Genomic DNA, 20,456 nt, shown 5'->3' on the forward strand with positions numbered 1-20,456 from the left:
ACGTAGATCTGGGGATTTATTATGATGGAATATAGGCTGAACTGGATGGACAAATGTCTTTTTTCGGCCTTACTAACTATGTTACTATGTATGTTACTATGTTCCTTCTCTTGCTTCAGATTATCTGCTGAAATGGAGAGGAAAATGTACAATTTATCCAAACAACTTGATGTTGAGGAAGTAACAAACATGCTGTTAGATGATAGAGACCTCACACTGAATGAGGATTTAGGAGAGGAAAGTGAGATTGATTCTCATGATGAGGTGGAAGAATGTGTCCTGGATTCTGAAACAGAGCAAGATGGTGACAGTGGTGAGGATGAAGAAGTTGGATCATATTATATTGGAAAAGATAAAAATACTAAATGGAACAAGAAGCCATTCCAGAAAAAACGTAGGGAACCTTTAAACATTATTACTCACCTTCCTGCAGTAATAGGAACTGCACGTAATACAAAAACTGCAGTTGAATGCTGGAACAGTATATTTACAGATAACATTCTGGACTCTATTGTCACATATACCAACCAATATATAGACATTATAAAGGACAAGTACATCTGCAACAGAACCATCAAGCCCACAGATGTAATAGAACTGCGTGCTTTTTTTGGATTACTGTACCTTGCAGGAGCTTATAGGGCAAATAGACAAAGTATGGAGGAACTTTGGGGTAAAGATGGGGATGGAGTTGAAAAATTTAACCTTGTTATGTCCATAAACAGATTCAAGATTCTAATTCGTTGCCTTCGGTTTGACGACAGAACTACCCGAACCGAACGCAAAACACATGACCGACTTGCTCCAATTCGTGATATATTTCAAAGATTTGTTGTAAACTGTAAACAAAGTTATTACCCTGGAGAGAATCTCACTATTGATGAAATGCTCCCTGGTTTTCGTGGTAGATGTGCCTTTCGTTAATATATTCCATCAAAGCCAAACCAATATGGAATAAACATTTATGCCCTTGTTGATGCCAGTAAGACCTACACTTACAACCTGGAAGTTTATGTAGGAAAACAACCAGAAGGTCCTTACTGTGTGTGCAACAAACCCATTGATGTTGTAAAAAGACTGGCTGAACCCTTATTTGGATCGGGTCGCAATATTACAGCTGACAATTGGTTTACAAGTTGTGATCTGATTGATTATCTGAAAGTTCAGAAGCTGTCATATGTGGGAACTGTAAGAAAAAACAAAAGGGAATTGCCGCCACAGTTTGTAAGTGTGAAAGAAAGACAACAGTACAGCAGTATGTTTGCATTCCATAATGGAAAGGCTTTAGTTTCCTATGTACCACATGCCAAAAAAATCGTACTTCTTCTATCAACACTTCATGATGATGCTGCCATCGATCCTGGGACTGGGGCAGAAAAAAACCCGGAGATAATTACATTTTACAATGCCACCAAAGGGGGTGTGGATACAGCAGATCAGATGTGCTCCACTTTCAACGTCAGCAGAAACCTCAAACGCTGGCCAATGGTCATATTTTTTGCTATGTTGAATTTGGGTGGTATAAATTCACAAGTAATTTATCTTGAAAACAAGCTTGAACCACTCCGTAGACGATTGTATCTGAAAAAATTGGTCCATGAACTAGTACTTGGAGAGCTACGCAGGAGAAGCGTGAAAACAATCGGTATCCCCTCTCGCCTTCAAGTTCAGCTCAAAAGGTTCCGCCCAGAAGATGATGGTGAAAAGTCACCATCTGCACCACCTCACAAAAGAAGGAGATGCACCACCTGCCAAACGGAAAGCGGAACCAGAAGGCTTTCAAATTATGAATGTCTCAAATGTCATAAAGCAATTTGCCTGACACATGCAAAAATGGTGTGTAATTCTTGCTATTTGCTCTGCAAGTGTGACTTTTCTGGGGAAACCTCAGCATCTACTTCTGATTGAATATGTTTTTAATAGTACTTAAGGTACCTTAAAATTAAGTTTGTGTTCAAAAATTTTCTTTGTACATTTTTTTGAGAGAGTCGAACTGGGGACTATTTGGCGGGAGTTTTGAAAAGTTTGTATTTCATAGTTATTAGTTTTATGTTAAGTAAATGTTTTTTTTTGCAACTGATTATGTGTAGTCTCTTTTATTACATCCCTATGAAGGTCACTGATCACTTTTAGAGCACTGAAATTGCAAACATTAGATATTATAGGTATTTTTCCAGCAGGCGCCTGACAGGCACATTGTATGTGAACTCGTTAGTCCGAATATTGTATGTGACGGAGGGTTAAATGTTTGTTCCTTCCTGTTTTGCCTTTATGTGTAGTGAGATGTTATTCTAAAATAAAATTTAAATTTATTATAGTAGGTTGATCCCACTTTGTGCATATTCTTTTCTTTTGTGTTGAGTTTGTACATTGTATATGCACGTGGCTGATCCCTTGAGCATACATACCTTTTGTGCGGTGCCCGCCTTTTTTTGGTCTTTCAACTACATACATACATACTACATACATACTACATACATATATACTACGTACATACATATACACCACATACATACATACTACATACAACATACATACATACATACTACATACATACATACTACATACATACATACTACATACATACATACTACATACATACATACTACATACAACATACTACATACAACATACTACATGCAACATACTACATACATACAACATATATACAACATACATACATACTACATACAATACATACTACATACAATACATTCATACATTACATACAATACATACAGACATACAGTACATATAACATAGATTACATACTCACCATCACTTGTCATTTTGATCCCCAAAGCCAGTGTCATCTGTAAAAAATATTAAAATAGCAAACAACCAATATACTCCCTGATCCACAGAAATCCACGACTGTCCCACGACGATCTCCCGTGGAGAACGGCAGCATCAGCTGATGTGACCGCTCTCTAGGGGCTCCAGGAATACAATGACGGGAGGAAGGTATCCTTCGGCACTGTATTCCTCCGCCGCTGTAAAAAAATAGTCCGTAGTCTCACTTTCGGCATTGCTGTGTGAGAAATTACCCAGGCAGCAATTGCCATAAAGTGAGACTTTGTCCTCAGGTAACCTCTCAGTGATGCACTGCAGGAGCCATTGTCTCCTGTCAGTGTGTCACTGAGGGTCCTATAGAGCAGTGACATCACCCGATGTCACTGTTCTATAGGGGAGATCGTCGTGGGACACTCGATATTAATTGGACTATGGCGGACAGGGAGTATACGGTTTATTATTTTATGTTTTTTACAGGAGCTGAAGTATGGTAAGTATGGTTAAATGAAGAATATTAAAATACTGTTTTCCGAATGTGTGTGTGGTTTATTAACCCTTTATTACTTGTGGATTAATAATGGATACGTGTCTTATTGACGCCTCTCCATTATTAACCCGGCTTAATGTCACCTTACAATAGCAAGGTGACATTAACCCCTTATTACCCCATATCCTACCACTACACGGGAGTGGGAAGAGAGGGGCTAAGTGCCGGAATTGGCGCATCTTACAGATGCGCCACTTCTGGGGCAGCTGTGGACTGGTATTTGTAGCCGGGGGGGGGCAATATCCATGACCCCTCTCTAGGCTATAAATATCAGCCCGCAGCTGTCTGCGTAGCCTTTCATTAGTAATTTTTGTCAGGGCAGTTTCGGTGGAGTGGTGGGGGGGAAAGCCAGATTGGAGGTTATCAAGGAGAAAGTTAGATGAGGTGGGAGGAAATTTGAGCATGGACATGCTGCTCAAGGAGTTTTGAAGCAAACGGGAGCAGTGATATGGAGCGATAGCTGGGCATAGCAGTTGGGTCAAGGTTAGTTTTTTGAGGATGGGTGTGATGGTGGCATGTTTGAAGGCCGAGGGGAAGGTACCAGAAGTTAGCGATAGGTTGAAGAGATGGGTTAGGGCTGGAATGAGCGTGTTAGTGAGGTTGGGGAGCAGGTGGGAGGGGATGGGGTCAAGTGCATAGGTGGTGAGGTGCGATTTGGAAAAAAGGCGAGTAAGCTCTCCTTCAGTGATGTTGGAGAGGGCGGTTTTTAGGGGAAGGGCAGAGGTCTGGTATATGGAGAGGTTGGAGTGATGGAACAGTAAAGGTTTTCCTTGTTTGGTCATCCTTTGAGTCAACTACCTGTGTTACTGCTAGCCTTAGATTTTTCTGACAATAGTAGTCGATGAAACTGATATTTGTGCCACCTGAATGTAGCTGAGCATGAAAGCAGGTTGAGCTGTTGCATGTGGTATCAGGGCTACTAGCACAGCCGACCTACACCGATGCCTCACTCACCTCATCTTACTTTGACGTTCAATTAAAAGCTGTAAATGCTGTCAAAGACGCCGATACCTCATTCATGGCTGATTGCTACTGAGCCATTCTACAATTTGTACTGTGGGTGAATTGAGGCCAATTTCCTGGTGTCTCCCCCTAATTTGATGTGTTTTGGCAGCTTTTGGGGCCATTTGAAGGTGTTGTGCATGCATTTCTTTTTGCCTCCCATTAACTGTAATGAATATTGCAAATTTGGCGATCATAAGCCAAACCGAACATTGAAATATTCGCTCATCACTACTTATGACCTATTTACATTATGAGCCACAGGAGGAGCGGGAACTGATTGCTCATGTAAGGGATTGAGGACTTCACTCTCTTTGTTTCTTCCCCATTGCTGCTGTAATTTTTTGGCCTGTTATACTCGCCAACTTAACATGGATATTGTTATAAAGGCTTTTCAGCAGCCTCCTCTGATTCCCGTTACCTCCTTTATCTTCAGCAGGAAATAGTCTATGAAGTTCCGCGGTGCCTCCGGATTCAGAGTCTTTCTGTGCTCCTCTATGTACTTTGTCACAAATTTTTTGAGAAATATGTTTTCTCTAAAGACTCTCTGCTTGATGATCGGAAACTTCAGAAGGACCGGAACAATATTGCAGACCTGTAGAAGATAAAAAAATAAAAGATTATTATGATTATTATTATTACGAGGGATTCAAGCAGGAAAAATGTAGACAAGATAGGAGATTTGTTCCCTCTAAGCCTTTGTAAATAAGGAGCCTAGATATCATTTTGAGTCATCTGGGCAATCTATAAAGGTGGCTGTGTGGCCCTAAATAACTAGCTGGAGTAAAGTACATTAGATGGATTTCGGCCAAGCAATGGTTTGGCTGATCATTCCATCAACAGCTATTTTAGCCAACTCTCCAAAGTACAGGGGTTCTCATTTAGGTGTGTTAACTCCATGAGACAATATAATTGGCAGTATGAAATCAAACATACCAGATCGATGTGTTAAAAGAAATGTACAGAAAAAAAATCAGCTCACCCATCTCAGAAGTTCACACACGGAAACCTGTAGTACCGCAGCAGAAGTATCAAGGAAAAGAGGGGAATTCCTGCGCACCACACTTCTTAAAAAAATAACTTTTTTAATGAAAATTCTTTTACAAAAATGAAAGTGTAAATCTTTCTAGAGACAAACAGTTTTGAATTCCTAGAGAGGAGGGGTGCTAGGAGCAAATGCGTTTCGGAAAGAGTTCCTTATTCATTGCCTGCATTGAGGTGCTCCTAGCACCCCTCCTCTCTAGGAATTCACAATTGTTTGTCTTCAGAGATTTGTACACTTTCATTTCTTAAAATGGATTTTCATTAAAAAAAAGTTTTTTTTTAAGAATTTTGATATCCTGGAATTCCCTTCTTTTCCAAGATCGAAATGTTCTCCGATAATAAATTGTCCCATAAACATTAGGTTGCTGGTTAAACCTGTCGATATATTTGATGGTTCAGCCAACATTAATCTAATGTGTGTGGGGGGATTAACTTATGGATTTATGCTGACAACTCTGGCGGAAAATGAACCAGCGCCCACCATTACTGTCCCCACATGGACCTCATCCCTTGAAGATTTGAACCACAGATTCCTGACTTTGTGGAGCAATAACGAATCCATTTTGACACTATCAGCCTCACAGAAATCGACATTTCAAAGTCTTCTTCTCTGAGGACTTGTAAGGTTCATGGTGGCCTAGACAAATTTGTAAGCTCAGCAATTTTGGGCACAAAACCACTTTTCATTATTTTCTAACTGAACCTCTGTAGATGCAGTAGAAATTATTATGATGTTCATGTTTTGGGGTCTTGACTTTCACATGGGGTTATTGAAGAAGTTAGAACTTCGACACAACACTCCACTTTTGGAACATGGTTATGACATGAAAACGATTTGATGCAATCGGAAAATATTAACGCTTAAATTGTTAATGCACAATGTCCTCCCAGAGATGAGCCCAACTTTGACCGACTATTCAAAGTTCGTAAGAAGCTAATTGGGCAGCTGCACATAAAAGATAAGAGCAGAACTCATTGTAGCAGTAACATGCTGGTGGTCAAGTACAAGGACAAGAGGGATGTCTTTTTCTTAACCACCATACATAGTGATGGCAATACCGCCACCACTGTACGAGGTACCTCTACACAGGTCACAAAACAAGACTGTGTCCTGGGGTACAAGAAGACCATGGGGGAAGTTAATCTCTCTCATCAAGACTTCCAGCCATATAGTGCCATAAGAAAAGCCAATGTGTGGAACAAAAAGCTGGTCATGCACATTGTACAGATGGCAATGTACTATCATGATGTGGAAGACAGACTGGTATGTACCTTCATTTTCACTAGGCCCTAATCTTTGGATGTCAGCAAGGAATGGGTCCCAGTACTTCTGGAATTGAAGGTGCACGTATCATGCCAAGCCAACAGCTTCCTGGTGAGATCCCTCAAAACACAAAGAAAGGAAGGTCGCAAAAGAGGTTTCAAGTGCATGACAGAAGGGGGATATGCAAGGACACCATTTATCAATGAGACACCTTCCCCAACAAACCTGACCTGTGTATAAAATCATGCTTCAAACTGTACCACGCATTCATATACAACTAAATTTATATCTGACTTACACAACCCACATATGACAACCTCACGTACATTACACAACACATGTATGCCAACCTGATGCACTATTTACAATACCCGCATGCCAAACTGATGTCTACTTTTTATGCACATCAGGGACAATCCAAATGTGACATGGCCTCTGCTCTTGATTTCAGCCAATTTTGCAATCAAATAGTCAAATGGTGCTCCTTTCCTTCTGAGCCCTGCTGTGCACCCAAACAGTAGTTTCCCCCCACATATGGGGTATCAGCGTATTCAGGAGAAATTGCACAACAATTTTTGGTGTCCATTTTCTTCTGCTACTCTTGTGAAAATAAAAAGGGGCTAAAAACATCTTAGATTTTTTTATTTTCACAGTTGAGCGTTATAAACTTCTGTGAAGCACATGAGTGTTCAATGTGCTCACCACACATTGAGAGGTCTATTTTCTAAAGTGGGGTCAGTTGTGGAGGGTTTCCAGAATTTAGAAACATCAGGGGCTCTCCAAATGCAAAATGATGCCATCAGGCCATTTCATCAAAGTTCGTATTCCCAAATGTCACTCCTTCCCTTCCATGCCCCCAAACAGTAGTTTCCCCCTTCCATATAGGGTATCAGCATACTCAGGAGAAATAAAATAAATTTTTCAGTCCAATTTCGCCTGTTATCCTTGTGAAAATAAAAAATTGTGGCTAAATGAACATTTTTGTGATTTTTATTTCATTTTTTAGAGTTCAACATTGTAAATTTCTGTGAAGCACCTGGGGGTGCTTAACACACATCTGGATAAATTCCTTGAGGGGGTCTAGTTTCCAAAATGGGATCACTTGTGAGGAGTACATCAGGGGCTATCTAAATGTGTCATGATACCCAAAAGCCATTGCATCAAAGTTTGCATACCAAAACATCACTTCTTCTCTTCTGAGCCCTGCTGAGCACCCAAACAGCATACTCAGGAGAAATTTTGAAACACTGTTTGGGGTCCATTTTCTCCTGCTATTCATGTGAAAATAAAAAAATTGGAACTAAGAGAAAAAAATGTGGAAAAAAATGTAATTTGTTTATTTCCTAAGCTTAACCTTTTATAAATTTCTGTAAAGCACCTGGGGGTTCACATTGCTCATCATAAATCTAGATAAATTGCTTGAAGGATCTTATTTCCAAAATGTGGTCACTTTTGTGGCTTTCCACACGTAAATCAGGGGCTCTGCAAACACGACATGGCGTCCATTTTCAATTCTAGCCCATTTTGTGTTTAAAAAGTGAAAAATGCTCCTTCCATTCTGAGCCCTGCCATGCACCCAAACAGTAATTTTTCTCCTACATTTAGGGTATTGGCCTGCTCAAGAGAAATTGCATAACAAATTTTGCTGACAATTATCTCCGGTTACCTCTGTGAAAATAAAAAAATGAAGCTAAAAGTACCTTTGTTCAAAAACTGATTTATTTTATTTTCACCGCACAACCTTATAAATTTCAATGAAGCACCTAGGAGTTCAAGATGCTCACCACACATCTAGAAAAGTTCCTTGAGGGGTCTACTTTATGAAATGTGGTCACATGTGGGGGTTTTCAACAGTTTAGGTACATCAGGATCTCTGCAAATATGACATGGTGTCCGCTCTCAATCCCAAACAATTTTGCATTCAAAAAGTGAAAGTGAATGTACATGGCTTTATTTAATGGAATGGGTATATAAGGTTATTTTTATGTATTGTTCATATGCCAATTGCTAAGAACTTTGTTTGAAATGCGTCAGGCATTTAGGGGCTGCATCCCCGCAAGATGTTTTATTTTCTTGACATGAAAATAAAATATTGAAGATTTTTATGAAGAGACGCCTGGTGCTGGAAATTTTTTCTCTTTTTTTTGCTATTGGAGAAAGTATTTGATACACTGCCAGCTTTGCATGGTTTTCTACCTACAAAGAACTTCAACTGTGAGAGACAGAATCTTAAACAAAATCCAGAAAATCATATTGTCTGATTTTTACATATATAATTTGCATTGTATTGCATAAAGTTAGTGCAACTGCTTCAAATAATAACAATAATAATAATAATAATAATAATAATAAGTGATGAGCGAATACATTCATCAGTATTCATTACTCGCACGAATAGTATAGCATTTTGGCTATTCGTGACTCCGCGAGTAATTTAGTATTCACCACAGTATATTCGAGTGACCTGCCCAGCAAGTTTGGAACTTTATTTGCATGCAATCCACAGTAATGCCGGCACCAACTTTTGCATGGCATTACCGTGATTGGCTGCCTGAACACCGGATGTTTTTCGTGCTGTCATGTGCATGATATCGTGGCAAACACCACTTCTGATCGGTGGTGAAATTACTCCATCCGGTCAGAGAGCCACGGTTCCCATGCTGTCAAAAGACAGCGTGAGCACGCAGCTGTGATTGGAGGTATTAAATTTATCTATGGTCACTGGTGTCAGTTGATGGGACTACAGCTCCCATCAGCTGACGTCTTCTGCTGCTAATAACAGTGAGCAGGAGTAGCGATGGGTGTGTTCATCAGTTGGCTCCTGCGCTGTAAATAACTAGTTGTGATGAGTGAATAGTGAAATATTCAGATTGAGGAAAATCGGCACGAATAATTTCTAGCATCCAATGCAAGTCAATTTGAAAGCCGAATATTTTTCTACTGGACCCAACATTTATGTCTGGGGCCTGAGAAAAAAGCTGGAAATAGACAGATAAATAGCTGGATAGATAATAGATGGATATATACAGTATGTCACAAAAGGTAGTACTCCCCTCACATTATATACATCTTATGGGCTCCTCTCCATTACTAACCTCACCTGACAATCAAACCCCCAACTATCACCCCTGTTGCCACAGCTACAAGTGGGCAAGTGGGAAGCACAAGGTTAAGTGCCATAATTGGCACATGTTAGAGATGCGCCTTTTTGGGGCTGTTGAAAGCTGTTGTTTTTTCGCCTGGGGGGAAGGAGTACCCTGGGCCCCTTTCTAGGATATTAATATTAGCGCACAGCTGTCTGCAAAGTCTTTGCTGGTTATTAAATATAGGGGGACCCTACTTCATTTTTTAGGGGGATTCCCCATTTTAATAGTCAGTAAAGGCTATGTATACAGCTGTGAGCTGATATTAATAGCCTGGGAAGCTCCATGGGTATTAACCTCTTCCCAGGCTATAGACATCTCTCCCCAGTCATCAGCTTTCCCTCAGCTGGTTAAGATTTTTTTTCTGAAAAATAATATTTTAATAATTAAATGCATGAACAGTAAGCTGCCCCCACTGTACTAATTGCAAAAGTCACAAACATCTGTATATCTATCTAATCCATGCGTATATACTGTGTGCAATCCATCTATTCTATCCTGTCGGCTCCTACTGTGATTTTACAGTATATGGCTGCTGAATTGCCAACTTTTCTTAGATAGATAGTGTCAGGAATCCCACCATGCTGCTACCAATATGTCATGAATCCCATAAGATAGGTCAGGGATCCCACCAATCTGTCACGATTCACGGGGAAGATACCTCTATCATCCCCACCACTCACACCAATTTGTCAAATACAGGGGTTATTTGGTTGACCCTGGTTTTTTCTGAAGTGGATTTATCTATATCCCACTTCCCAGTTCCGGTTTGGAACTTGCAGCTCTCTGGTGCCCCCTTTACCATCAGGTCAGTCAGGGTATTGCATCTAGGGTAATTAGTCACCAGAAAGGCTACCTGCTATGTACTGGCTATTGGGCACACTGCAGCGAGGGCGATATTACTACTCCCACACAGGTGGGAACAATAATTATCAACGCTGCCGGTCACTGCAAAGACACCCGATTACACAGGATAAGGTATGCTGCCACCAGCTTCGATTTTACAAGGTTTAACGGGTCCAGAGTGAACCCAAATCAATAGCGTAGTTCACCTCAGAGGATGCGACAGTTCGTTTAGAGCATGGAGAGAAAAGCTAGTAATTTTATATTTTACTCCAAAAAAGGTAGGCAGTGTTTACAAGATATAAAAAGATATTTTAAAGAAGACAAAATCATGTGTACATTATAATTACAAATAAAAGAAGGATTAAAATTGAAAAAACACATAGCGTTCAGATCATTTAATCTCCTTGTGCTCAGAAGATACATCAAGATGTATGTCACATCTATAGAGCAGCTGGACCCTGGGCAAAAAGACTCTGAAGACTCCTGCTTCACACAGATATTTCCTAGCCTAAAGCCCAGGCACTCTCCCTGTGGTGACATCACTTAGGGGCTGAAACCTCCCCTTTACTTAGACTTAGGAAAACTATTTTTATGTATATCTCGCTGTATGAATGTCATATAAGGAGTACACCAGGATCCTCAGGAGCACCACGTCGGGGTGATTCTTGTAAGTGTAATCACAGAGCAAATACCTGAACCGCCTACGGAGAGATCCACGCTTTCCACTCGTTGCGTTTAGATGCTAGCGGATTCAGTGAGTGATAGATCTATCAATAGACATCCAGAATATATAATTCTTCTAATATCAATAGCCCGGATCAGCGCCCCTATATATCACATTTGTTAGGGGTCAAGTTCCCGCTTCTGCACAGGGGGAATCTCAGGCCAACTCCGCTGCAGTCTCCCATTCTTCTCCTGCTGCAGTGGAGTCTGCTCAGCGGAGACGTCGGTCCCAGCGTCTCGCTCAGTCTGATTCTGTGCAAAGGGTTACTGCTGCCTTTCCAGCATCTGCCATTGTAGCCAGTACTGGGCAGCGGTGAGCAGATGTTTTTGGGACTATGTCCTACTTTTCCCCTTCTGAGCTTGCCCAGGGTAAGATCTCTCGTTGGAGATCAAGGATCACATGCTCAGATACTGCAGCAAATCCCATTGGTCTTCTAGGAAGGTCCTGAAGGTGCTGAACTTCTGTGGCAGCCTCCCATTGGTCCTTCTGGGAAGGTCCTGTACTTGCTGCAGTTATAAAAGGTTTGCATGACCGCACAGCCTTGCGCTAGTGTACATTTGAAAACGTGTGTGTTGATGAGTGCTAGTCGTTCTTTAAACATCCCCTCCCTTGTGTATGACTGCTCGCAAAAGGTGGATGTCTGCTGTCTAGCGCCCGACTAAGCTATCAACATTAAAACATACGATACAGCGTCTATTGCTGTGACCACCAGTGCGGAACCGTGTGCTAATAGAGCGCTTCTCTAACACAAGTCTGGGTGGTTGATGGCGTCCGCCATTGCAGCACTGCTCGCACTCTTGTGCTTTAATTTACTATTATTTGTTATAGTCTGACACCCAATAGCGGTGTCGAGCGCAAGTGGTCTAAACGACCTCTATTCCCGAGTCTTGGGATTGAGTTCTGTGACTCCTTGCTTGCACTCTTTGTGCAGTACCGCAACCCTGTGATGTAACAGAGTTCACTTCCACCGCCATATAGTGCCGCCATTTGCCAGCAGCAGGTTCTTTCCTGCACGGTGGACCCCGGGCTGCGAATGCACCAAATATCATCTCACTACTGTATTTACTCGGTGCGTTCCACCAGTCCTAGCAACATTAATAGAACAAAGAATCACAACAAAGAAAGTACCAGTTTTGGCCAGTATTCGATGGGAGGGTGGAATGAGTAGTCTAGGGAGAATTGTCTGCCCAGCATAGAGCTATAAAAAATTATTTTGTGGGAGGGAAAATGAGGGGTTTTGAATTGCACACACACAGACAGCAGGCAGAGTGAGAAGAGGGGGGGTCGGAGTGGCCTGCAGCGTGTGTCTTGTAAAGTTAGGTAGATACTGAAACATGGCATATTTACATTATCGTAACAGATAGATGTAATATATACATATACATATGTATGTGTCTCTGACATCTATATATCTATCCTATTCTAAACTGTCACACTGTGATTTTACTGTATGTGGCAGATGAATTGCCTGCTTTTCATCTATATCTGTCTATCCATCTCTCTATCTATCTATTCCATCTATTTCAGCTTTTTTGCTATGCTCCCAAACCTGTTTGTTGGGTCCAGTGGAACAATATTCGGCTTTCTCATTGGCATGCATTGGATCTGTCATTCGGTACGACTACACGAATATTAGAAATTATTTGTGCTGATTTTCCCAAATCCGAATATTTCACTATTCGCTCATCACTAATAATAATGGCTAAAAAAATAAAGGGAACACTTAAATAACACAATATAACCTGTCCAGTTAATGTAACATAGTCATAATACACAGTAGTTAGTAAGGCCGAAAAAATACATTTTTCCATGCAGTTCAGCTTATATTCCGTCAGAATAAATCCCCAGATCTACGTCCTTCTACAGAACCTAATAATTGTATGATACAATATTGTTCTGCTCCAGGAAGACATCCAGGCCTGTCTTGAACCCCTCGACTGAGTTCGCCATCACCACCTCCTCAGGCAAGCAATTCCAGATTCTCACTGCTCTAACAGTAAAGAATCCTCTTCTACGCTTGTGGAAAAACCTTCTCCCCTCCAGAGGCAGAGAATGCCCCCTTGTGCCCATCACCTTCCTTGGTATAAACAGATCATCGGAGAGATATTTGTATTGTCCCCTTATATACTTATACATGGTTATTAGATCGCCCCTCAGTCGTCTTTTTTGTAGACTAAATAATCCTAATTTCGCTAATCTATCTGGGTATTGTAGATCCCCCATCCCCTTTATTAATTTTGTAGCCTTCCTTTGTGCTCGCTCTAGTTCCACTATATCCTTCTTGAGCACCGGTGCCCAAAACTGTCCACAGTACTCCATGTGCGGTCTAACTAGGGATTTGTACAGAGGCAGTATAATGCTCTCATCATGTGTATCCAGACCTCTTTTAATGCACCCCATGATCCTGTTTGCCTTGGCAGCTGTTAGCTGCAAAGGGGAAATCTCGAACCATGTCCGCTGCGGTCTCCCATTCTCCTCAAGCCGCAGTTCAATATGCTCAGCAGAGACGTCAACCCCAGCATCTCAAGCTGGTACTGTGCACTTGGGTACTGCTGCATTTTAAGGCTCTGCCGTTGTAGCCAGCACTGATTAGCAGAGAGCAGGCATTTCAGGGACTAAGTCCTGCTTTTCCCACACTGAGCATGCCCTCGGGATGACCTCCCATTGGAGGTCGGGGGTCTCATGCTCAGGTGTGTTTCGGCTCCTATTGGACCATCAGGAAGCTCCTGGAGTGCTACTACTATAAAAGGTTCGCATGGCCATGCGCTAGTGTAAACTGTTTAACTTGTGTCTGTGGATGGATGAAAGCTCTGAATCATTACCATGCATGGTGGACACCGGACTGTGAATGCACCTTATATAATTTCTAATTATTATTCGGTGCGTTCCGCCAGTCCTAACATTACACTAGCGCCAGGGTCTGGCTTGTAATGGCGGACGAACAGCGTCTGCATCGGTACATCCAGCAGCTGGAGGGTTGGTTGGCAGCTCTTGAGTGTACAACCTCGGCAATGGATGTTACCGTAGTCGCTGTTCAGGCTGCTAGCGTAGCTGCAGCCAGTTTTTCCACTGCCACCCCTGCTCCGACCTTATCCCGTCTCCCGCTACCTGATAAGTTTACTGGTGACAGTATGCTGTGTCGGGGATTCGTGAGTCAGTGTGCCATACAACTTGAGCTCCTGGCTGCACGTTTTCCCATGGAGCGGGCAAAGGTGGGATTTATTGTATCCCTCTTGTCAGGCAGGGCGTTGGAGTGGACAACGCCGCTGTGGGAGCATGACGTTCATATGCTGCAGAGTGCTCCATGGTTTCTGGACTCTCTGAGACAGGTCTTTTTGGGACCTCGTGTCATCCATGATTTGGCACTCCAACTGCTGGCATTGACACAGGGTTCGTCCATGGTTAGTCAATTTTCCATCCACTTCCGGACTTTGACATCTGAGCTGGAGTGGCCAGATAAATTCCTTATCCCTGTGTTCTGGAAAGGACAGGCTGACCATGTGAAGGACGCCTTGGCCACTAGGGAGATTCCCGCCACACTGGAGGAGCTGATAGCTATATCTATTCGCATTGACATCAGTTTTCAGGAGCGGGGATTGGAGCGAGCCCAGTGTAGGCAGAGGTTTCGCCAAGCTTCTAGAGTCTCCCTTTCAGGCGTCCGAACCCTATGAGGCCATGGAGGTTTCTCGAGCAGGTCCTAAGTCTCAGGCTGCTCGAATACCCATGGTCTGTAATGTCTGCCAGCAGTCAGGACATTATACCAAGAAATGTCCACAGTGGCAAAGGAAACGACCGCGTCTAGTAACTGTAGGAGGAGGTTCACAAGACACAGCAGTGTTTTCCTCCAAATTGTCCTTCAAGGGGACAATTACCTTTGGCTCTTCCACTTTTATGGTTGAGCTTTGTGTGGATTCCAGGGCGAGAGAATTTTCATGTCCTCAGCCTTCGCCCAATGGCACACAATACCCCTGGTTATGCTAGCCAAACCAGTGACCGTAAGAGTGGTAAATGGGTCGACACTGCCCTCACAAATTACACACCAGACTCTCACCCTGAGTCTTGGGACAGCGTTCTGTGTTGTCTTGCTTGCGCTCTCTGTGCGGCATTACGGCCCTGTGACGCAACAGGGTTTGCTTCCTTCATACCGGGTGAAGCTAACCCATGTGTGTCCACAATCGATAGAGAGAAAATGTGACCGGCACTGAAAAGCTGTGTATCAAAACAATTTTACATGTGATCTTACATGGAGTGGACGCTACTGGCCTCTGATGAGATCCAGGTGGTGCTCTGCATACAGAATCCAGGAATCAAAGTGAGCAGGTATAAGAAAGAAATGCGGCACTCACCATCTGTCTTCAGCTAAAAATGTCCTTTATGACACATGGACCCGTAGAAGCTCCTGTGCGCGAAACGGCCGTCGTCCTCCCCTGTCACTCCCCCGCTCCCTCGTATACTCCTGCCGATGCCGCATCATGTTTGTGAAGGCTTAAGTGCTAAATAAAGGACATTTTTAGCTGAAGACAGATGGTGAGTGCCGCATTTCTTTCTTATACCTGCTAACCCATGTGTGTACTCACATTATACTGCCATATAGTCCGTCATTACCAAGCAGCAGGTGTCTTAGCTGCACGGTGGACCCCGCACTGTGAATGCACCTGATATAATTTCTAATTATTATTTGGTAAGTTATGCCAGTCCTAACAGTAGCTTCCTGGCACTGGCTGCTCCAGGTAAGTTTATCATTAACTAGGATCCCCAAGTCCTTCTCCCTGTCAGATTTACCCAGTGGTTTCCCGTTCAGTGTGTAATGGTGATATTGATTCCTTCTTCCCATGTGTATAACCTTACATTTATGAAGAAACAATAATTGTGAATCAATTTCTCCTGTTGCTGTGGAAATGAAACAGACAACAGGTAGAAATGATAGGAAAGTAGCAAGACAACCCCTATAAAGGAGTGGTTCTGCAGATGGTGACTAGAGATGAGCAAATATGTTCAGAAAATGATCGCCAAACATTAATTCAGCACAAATATGGTACATTTGGATTTGTGATCGGTAACACGGGCATTTTTCTTAAAATTGGAAAAAGTCGGTAACATTGGTTAAAAGGTAGAATAGAAGCTGGCAATTTATGTACCGCATACAGTAAAATCACATCCTGACAGGTTGCATTACAATAGATAGAACAGGTACACTGGGTGCAGAAAGTATCCAGACCCCTTTACATTTTTCCCTGTATGTGTCATTGCAGCCATTTCATTTTTTTCTCATTAATGTACACTCTGCACCCCATCTTGTCTGAAAAAACAGAAATGTAGAAATGTTTGCATATTTAATAAAAAAGAAAACTTACATATCACATTGGTCATAAGTATTCAGACCCTTTGCTCAGACACTCGTATTTAAGTCACATGGTGTCCATTTTCTTGTGATCCTCCTTGAGATGGTTCTACTCCTCCATTGGAGTCCAGCTGTGTGTAATTACACTGATAGGACTTGATTTGGAGCGGCGAACACCTGTCTATATAAGACCTCACAGCTGACAGTGCATGTCAGACCAAATGAGAATCATGAGGTCAAAGGAACTGGCCAAGGAGCTCAGAGACAGAATTGTGGCACAGATCTGGCCGAGGTTACAACATAATTTCTGCAGTACTCAAGGTTCCTAAGAGCACAGTGGCCTCCTGTTAAATATTAATTATTGAATTATTATTATACTCAATTTTGTACTGAGCCTTGTGGAAGGTTGCGCTTACATTACATAGCTATTTCTGTATATTTAGCTCAGAGTAAAAGTTAACACCATATAGAGAGAACACGTGCTCTATGGGACATATATATATAATTATGGCTCTTAGGAGGGGGCTGTCACTAGAGGCTTCCTCCGTCCTTCTCCTTCACTCTCTATGGACTACAGACTTCACACGGACGGAATGAACAGCTGGTAGCCATGGTGACTTCTACTCCATGACCGAGACAGACGCCATTTACCATTCAGAATCTCAGGAAAGATGGGGAACAAATGGACAATCTCTTTGTAACTATTTCACCTATTTTTTGTTTTGCTGAAATGATCTTTTTGATGGACAATCCAATAAACCACTACATTTTTTTACTGAGGCACCTGGAAAAGAGTCCTGATTAAATATATGAAATAAGCATATTTAACATTTGGCCAGCCAGCCATACCTGATTGTTTGTGCTATTTTTCATGGATTTCCATCTACTTGCACATGAGAGAAGAGAGAAGAGCTTCGCTAAATGTTGTGCAAGTTGTCAGGAATTCCAATACGACACTTCAAGTCACAAGGATCAGACAGGAACCTACGAGTGAGACTAACAGGTGCCAGATGGATTGACAATTACTAAAAGTACTAAAAGTGCCAGACGTACTGAAGACAGAGGTGCTGATGACCAGAGCCAAGTGTTGTCCAATAAAGGAACTACAGGCTGAGATATTTCAAGGTAAGAAAAATGGAGGTAATTAATTCGTAATCTAAGTCAAGTCAACTGAAATTGATATCTTTAAATGAAGAGTCTAAAAATTTAGAAGTCTTTTGGCTGAGTTTATATGCAGAATGCAAGATAGCAAATTTAAAGACAGATTCTAAGCTAATGTCCGGAGAAAAAGGAAAAAGTGAAAAATATTTTACATTTGGTTGACGTATTTCACAAGTTTGTGTCAGAGAAATCCCAAAAAGACTGTGTAGAAGGAGTATCTAAGGAAATTAGTGATGTTCAAAAGATTGACTGTAATGTGGAGAGTGAACAAAATGTGAGACACGTGTCTGTAACGGCCACTCAAGGTGACCTTGTGTCTCATGATGTAAAAAATGGAGGAAACGTGGGAGGAGACATGGGAACTGACGAAGAGGACGTACAAGGGCCACTAAAAATAGAAGATAACGAGGCCCAACTCCAAATTAAAGTTAGGAAAAAACTTGTTAAAATTATGCAAAATCATTCCTGCATTTGATAACAAAATCCATGTGTGCAGAAATTCAGAGATATTTGAAAGTTTTGCCGAAAAGTTTGATTTGACTAATGAGGAGAAAAATAAGTTGTTCCAGTAATTTTTTCCAGAAGGTTATCATTTAAAAATATCTTACGATAATGACTCACGTGGAGATTTCACTGATATAGAAAGATTAAGAATTCTGATATTCTGTTGATTAAAAGAAAATTATCCAGATATTGATATTCTTCTAAAATTAAGGCTTGGTCGGAAAGAATGTACTTTTACATTCATGTCCATATTTGAAAGGTTGTAATAAATAAAAATAATTATCTTCTTGGCATGTCCTCATCTTTTGTAATCCCGGTGATAGTCTAGCACAGCCAAATCGGGGACTATGAGATATAATAGCTGCATGGTATTATGGGTATTGTGGGTATATGGTTATCCTGCCTGACTTCCCCTGATGAAATTATCCTGGTCTTCTGCTGTGTGTGAAATGGTGCAGGGATTTACTTAGTTTATCTTTGCGAATCGAATTACAAAGTGTTTGAATTTGCAGGGACCTGCATATCTGCGGAAATCCCTTTGCAGATCGATCCACTCATCTCTAATTGCAAATCAATTTGTGACATACATGGCAAAGAGTAATGACATCTTAGAGTGCAATTCTATCATAAATCTATAGAACAGCCTGGAACTCTGAAGAAAAAAATCGCCAAATAATATAACCATAAATCACCGTGTTTAGAAGAGAAGAGAACCCTTTAACATATCTGGACGTGGATATAAGAAGTTCTTGCAGCTTCTCGTCCTTGTAATCAAACTGCTCCCCAAACAGCACAGTACTGATGATGTTTCCTACAGCGCTGCCCATGAACAATGTTGGGTCAAAGGGTTTTCCTGTGGAGAGAAAGCAAGAACATCATGAAGTGACCTCCGCTTATCATCCAACTATTCTCGTTCTTTGGAATATCCATACTAAGAAGCTGATGCAACCTGCCATAATAATGTCTAGAGGCCAGGGCTGGACTGGCCATCTGGCAATTCTGGCAAATGCCAGAAGGGCCTGTCTGGTTGTGGGCTGCCTTGACTGCTACATTATTAACAGAATCGGTGTTCTCAAGACACCCATACTGTTAAGGGTTGTGATGAAGCACAAAGTCGCTGACTCCATCACGTACCCCAGCATGCCATGAAATTTAGGTCTTGTAGTAAATCTTCCTTTCCTCCATCCAGGGTAACATTAGTAAAATATCCCATCTGGTTCTTGGGGACGGGGACAACATGGGCCTGTGTGATTTCAAATTCCAGGGTTGAATTTCATGCCCAGTCCGTACCTGCTAGAGGCTGATGCAACCTGGCGTACTAATGTAATAATAGTTCTGTGTCATTTGGAGAAGCGCTGTGCACCATCCTGTGGGTGTGCGCCATCCTGTGGGTGTGCACCATCCTGTGGGTGTGTGTCATTCAGTGGGTGTGTGCCATCCTGTGGCTGTGTGCCATCCTGTGGGTGTGCGCCATCCTGTGGGTGTGCACCATCCTGTGGGTGTGTGCCATCCTGTGGCTGTGCGCCATCCTGTGGGTGTGTGCCATTCTGTGGGTGTGTGCCATCCTGTGGGTGTGTGCCATCCGGTGGCTGTGCTCCATCCTGTGGGTGTGCGCCATCCTGTGGCTGTGTGCCATCCTGTGGCTGTGCACCATCCTGCGGGTGTGCGCCATCCTGTGGGTGTGTGCCATCTTGTGGCTGTGCGCCATCCTGTGGGTGTGTGCCATCCTGTGGGTGTGCGCAATCCTGTGGGTGTGTGCCATTCTGTGGGTGTGCACCATCCTGTGGGTGTGCGCCATCCTGTGGGTGTGCACCATCCTGTTGGTGTGTGTCATTCTATGGGTGTGTGCCATCCTGTGGCTGTGTGCCATCCTGTGGGTGTGTGCCATTCTGTGGGTGTGTGCCATCCTGTGGGTGTGTGCCATCCGGTGGCTGTGCTCCATCCTGTGGGTGTGCGCCATCCTGTGGCTGTGTGCCATCCTGTGGCTGTGCGCCATCCTGCGGGTGTGCGCCATCCTGTGGGTGTGTGCCATCTTGTGGCTGTGCGCCATCCTGTGGGTGTGTGCCATCCTGTGGGTGTGCGCAATC

General features: G+C 42.5%; 1 protein-coding gene across 6 annotated transcripts in view; it reads right to left on the reverse strand.

The window, feature by feature from the left end:
• Nucleotides 1-20,456, reverse strand: part of LOC138643219 (cytochrome P450 2C20-like) — a 383,231-nt gene that overhangs the window by 110,074 nt on the left and 252,701 nt on the right. For all 6 annotated transcript variants that reach the window (XM_069732076.1, XM_069732074.1, XM_069732075.1 and 3 more), the window contains 2 exons: nucleotides 19,062-19,222; nucleotides 4,764-4,937 (listed from right to left, as the gene is read on the reverse strand). In XM_069732076.1, coding sequence (XP_069588177.1) covers nucleotides 4,764-4,937; nucleotides 19,062-19,222 — 335 coding nt within the window. The remainder of the gene's footprint in view (nucleotides 1-4,763; nucleotides 4,938-19,061; nucleotides 19,223-20,456) is intronic.

This window comes from Ranitomeya imitator, chromosome 6, assembly GCF_032444005.1.
Source record: "Ranitomeya imitator isolate aRanImi1 chromosome 6, aRanImi1.pri, whole genome shotgun sequence".
Lineage (NCBI taxonomy): Eukaryota > Metazoa > Chordata > Amphibia > Anura > Dendrobatidae > Ranitomeya > Ranitomeya imitator.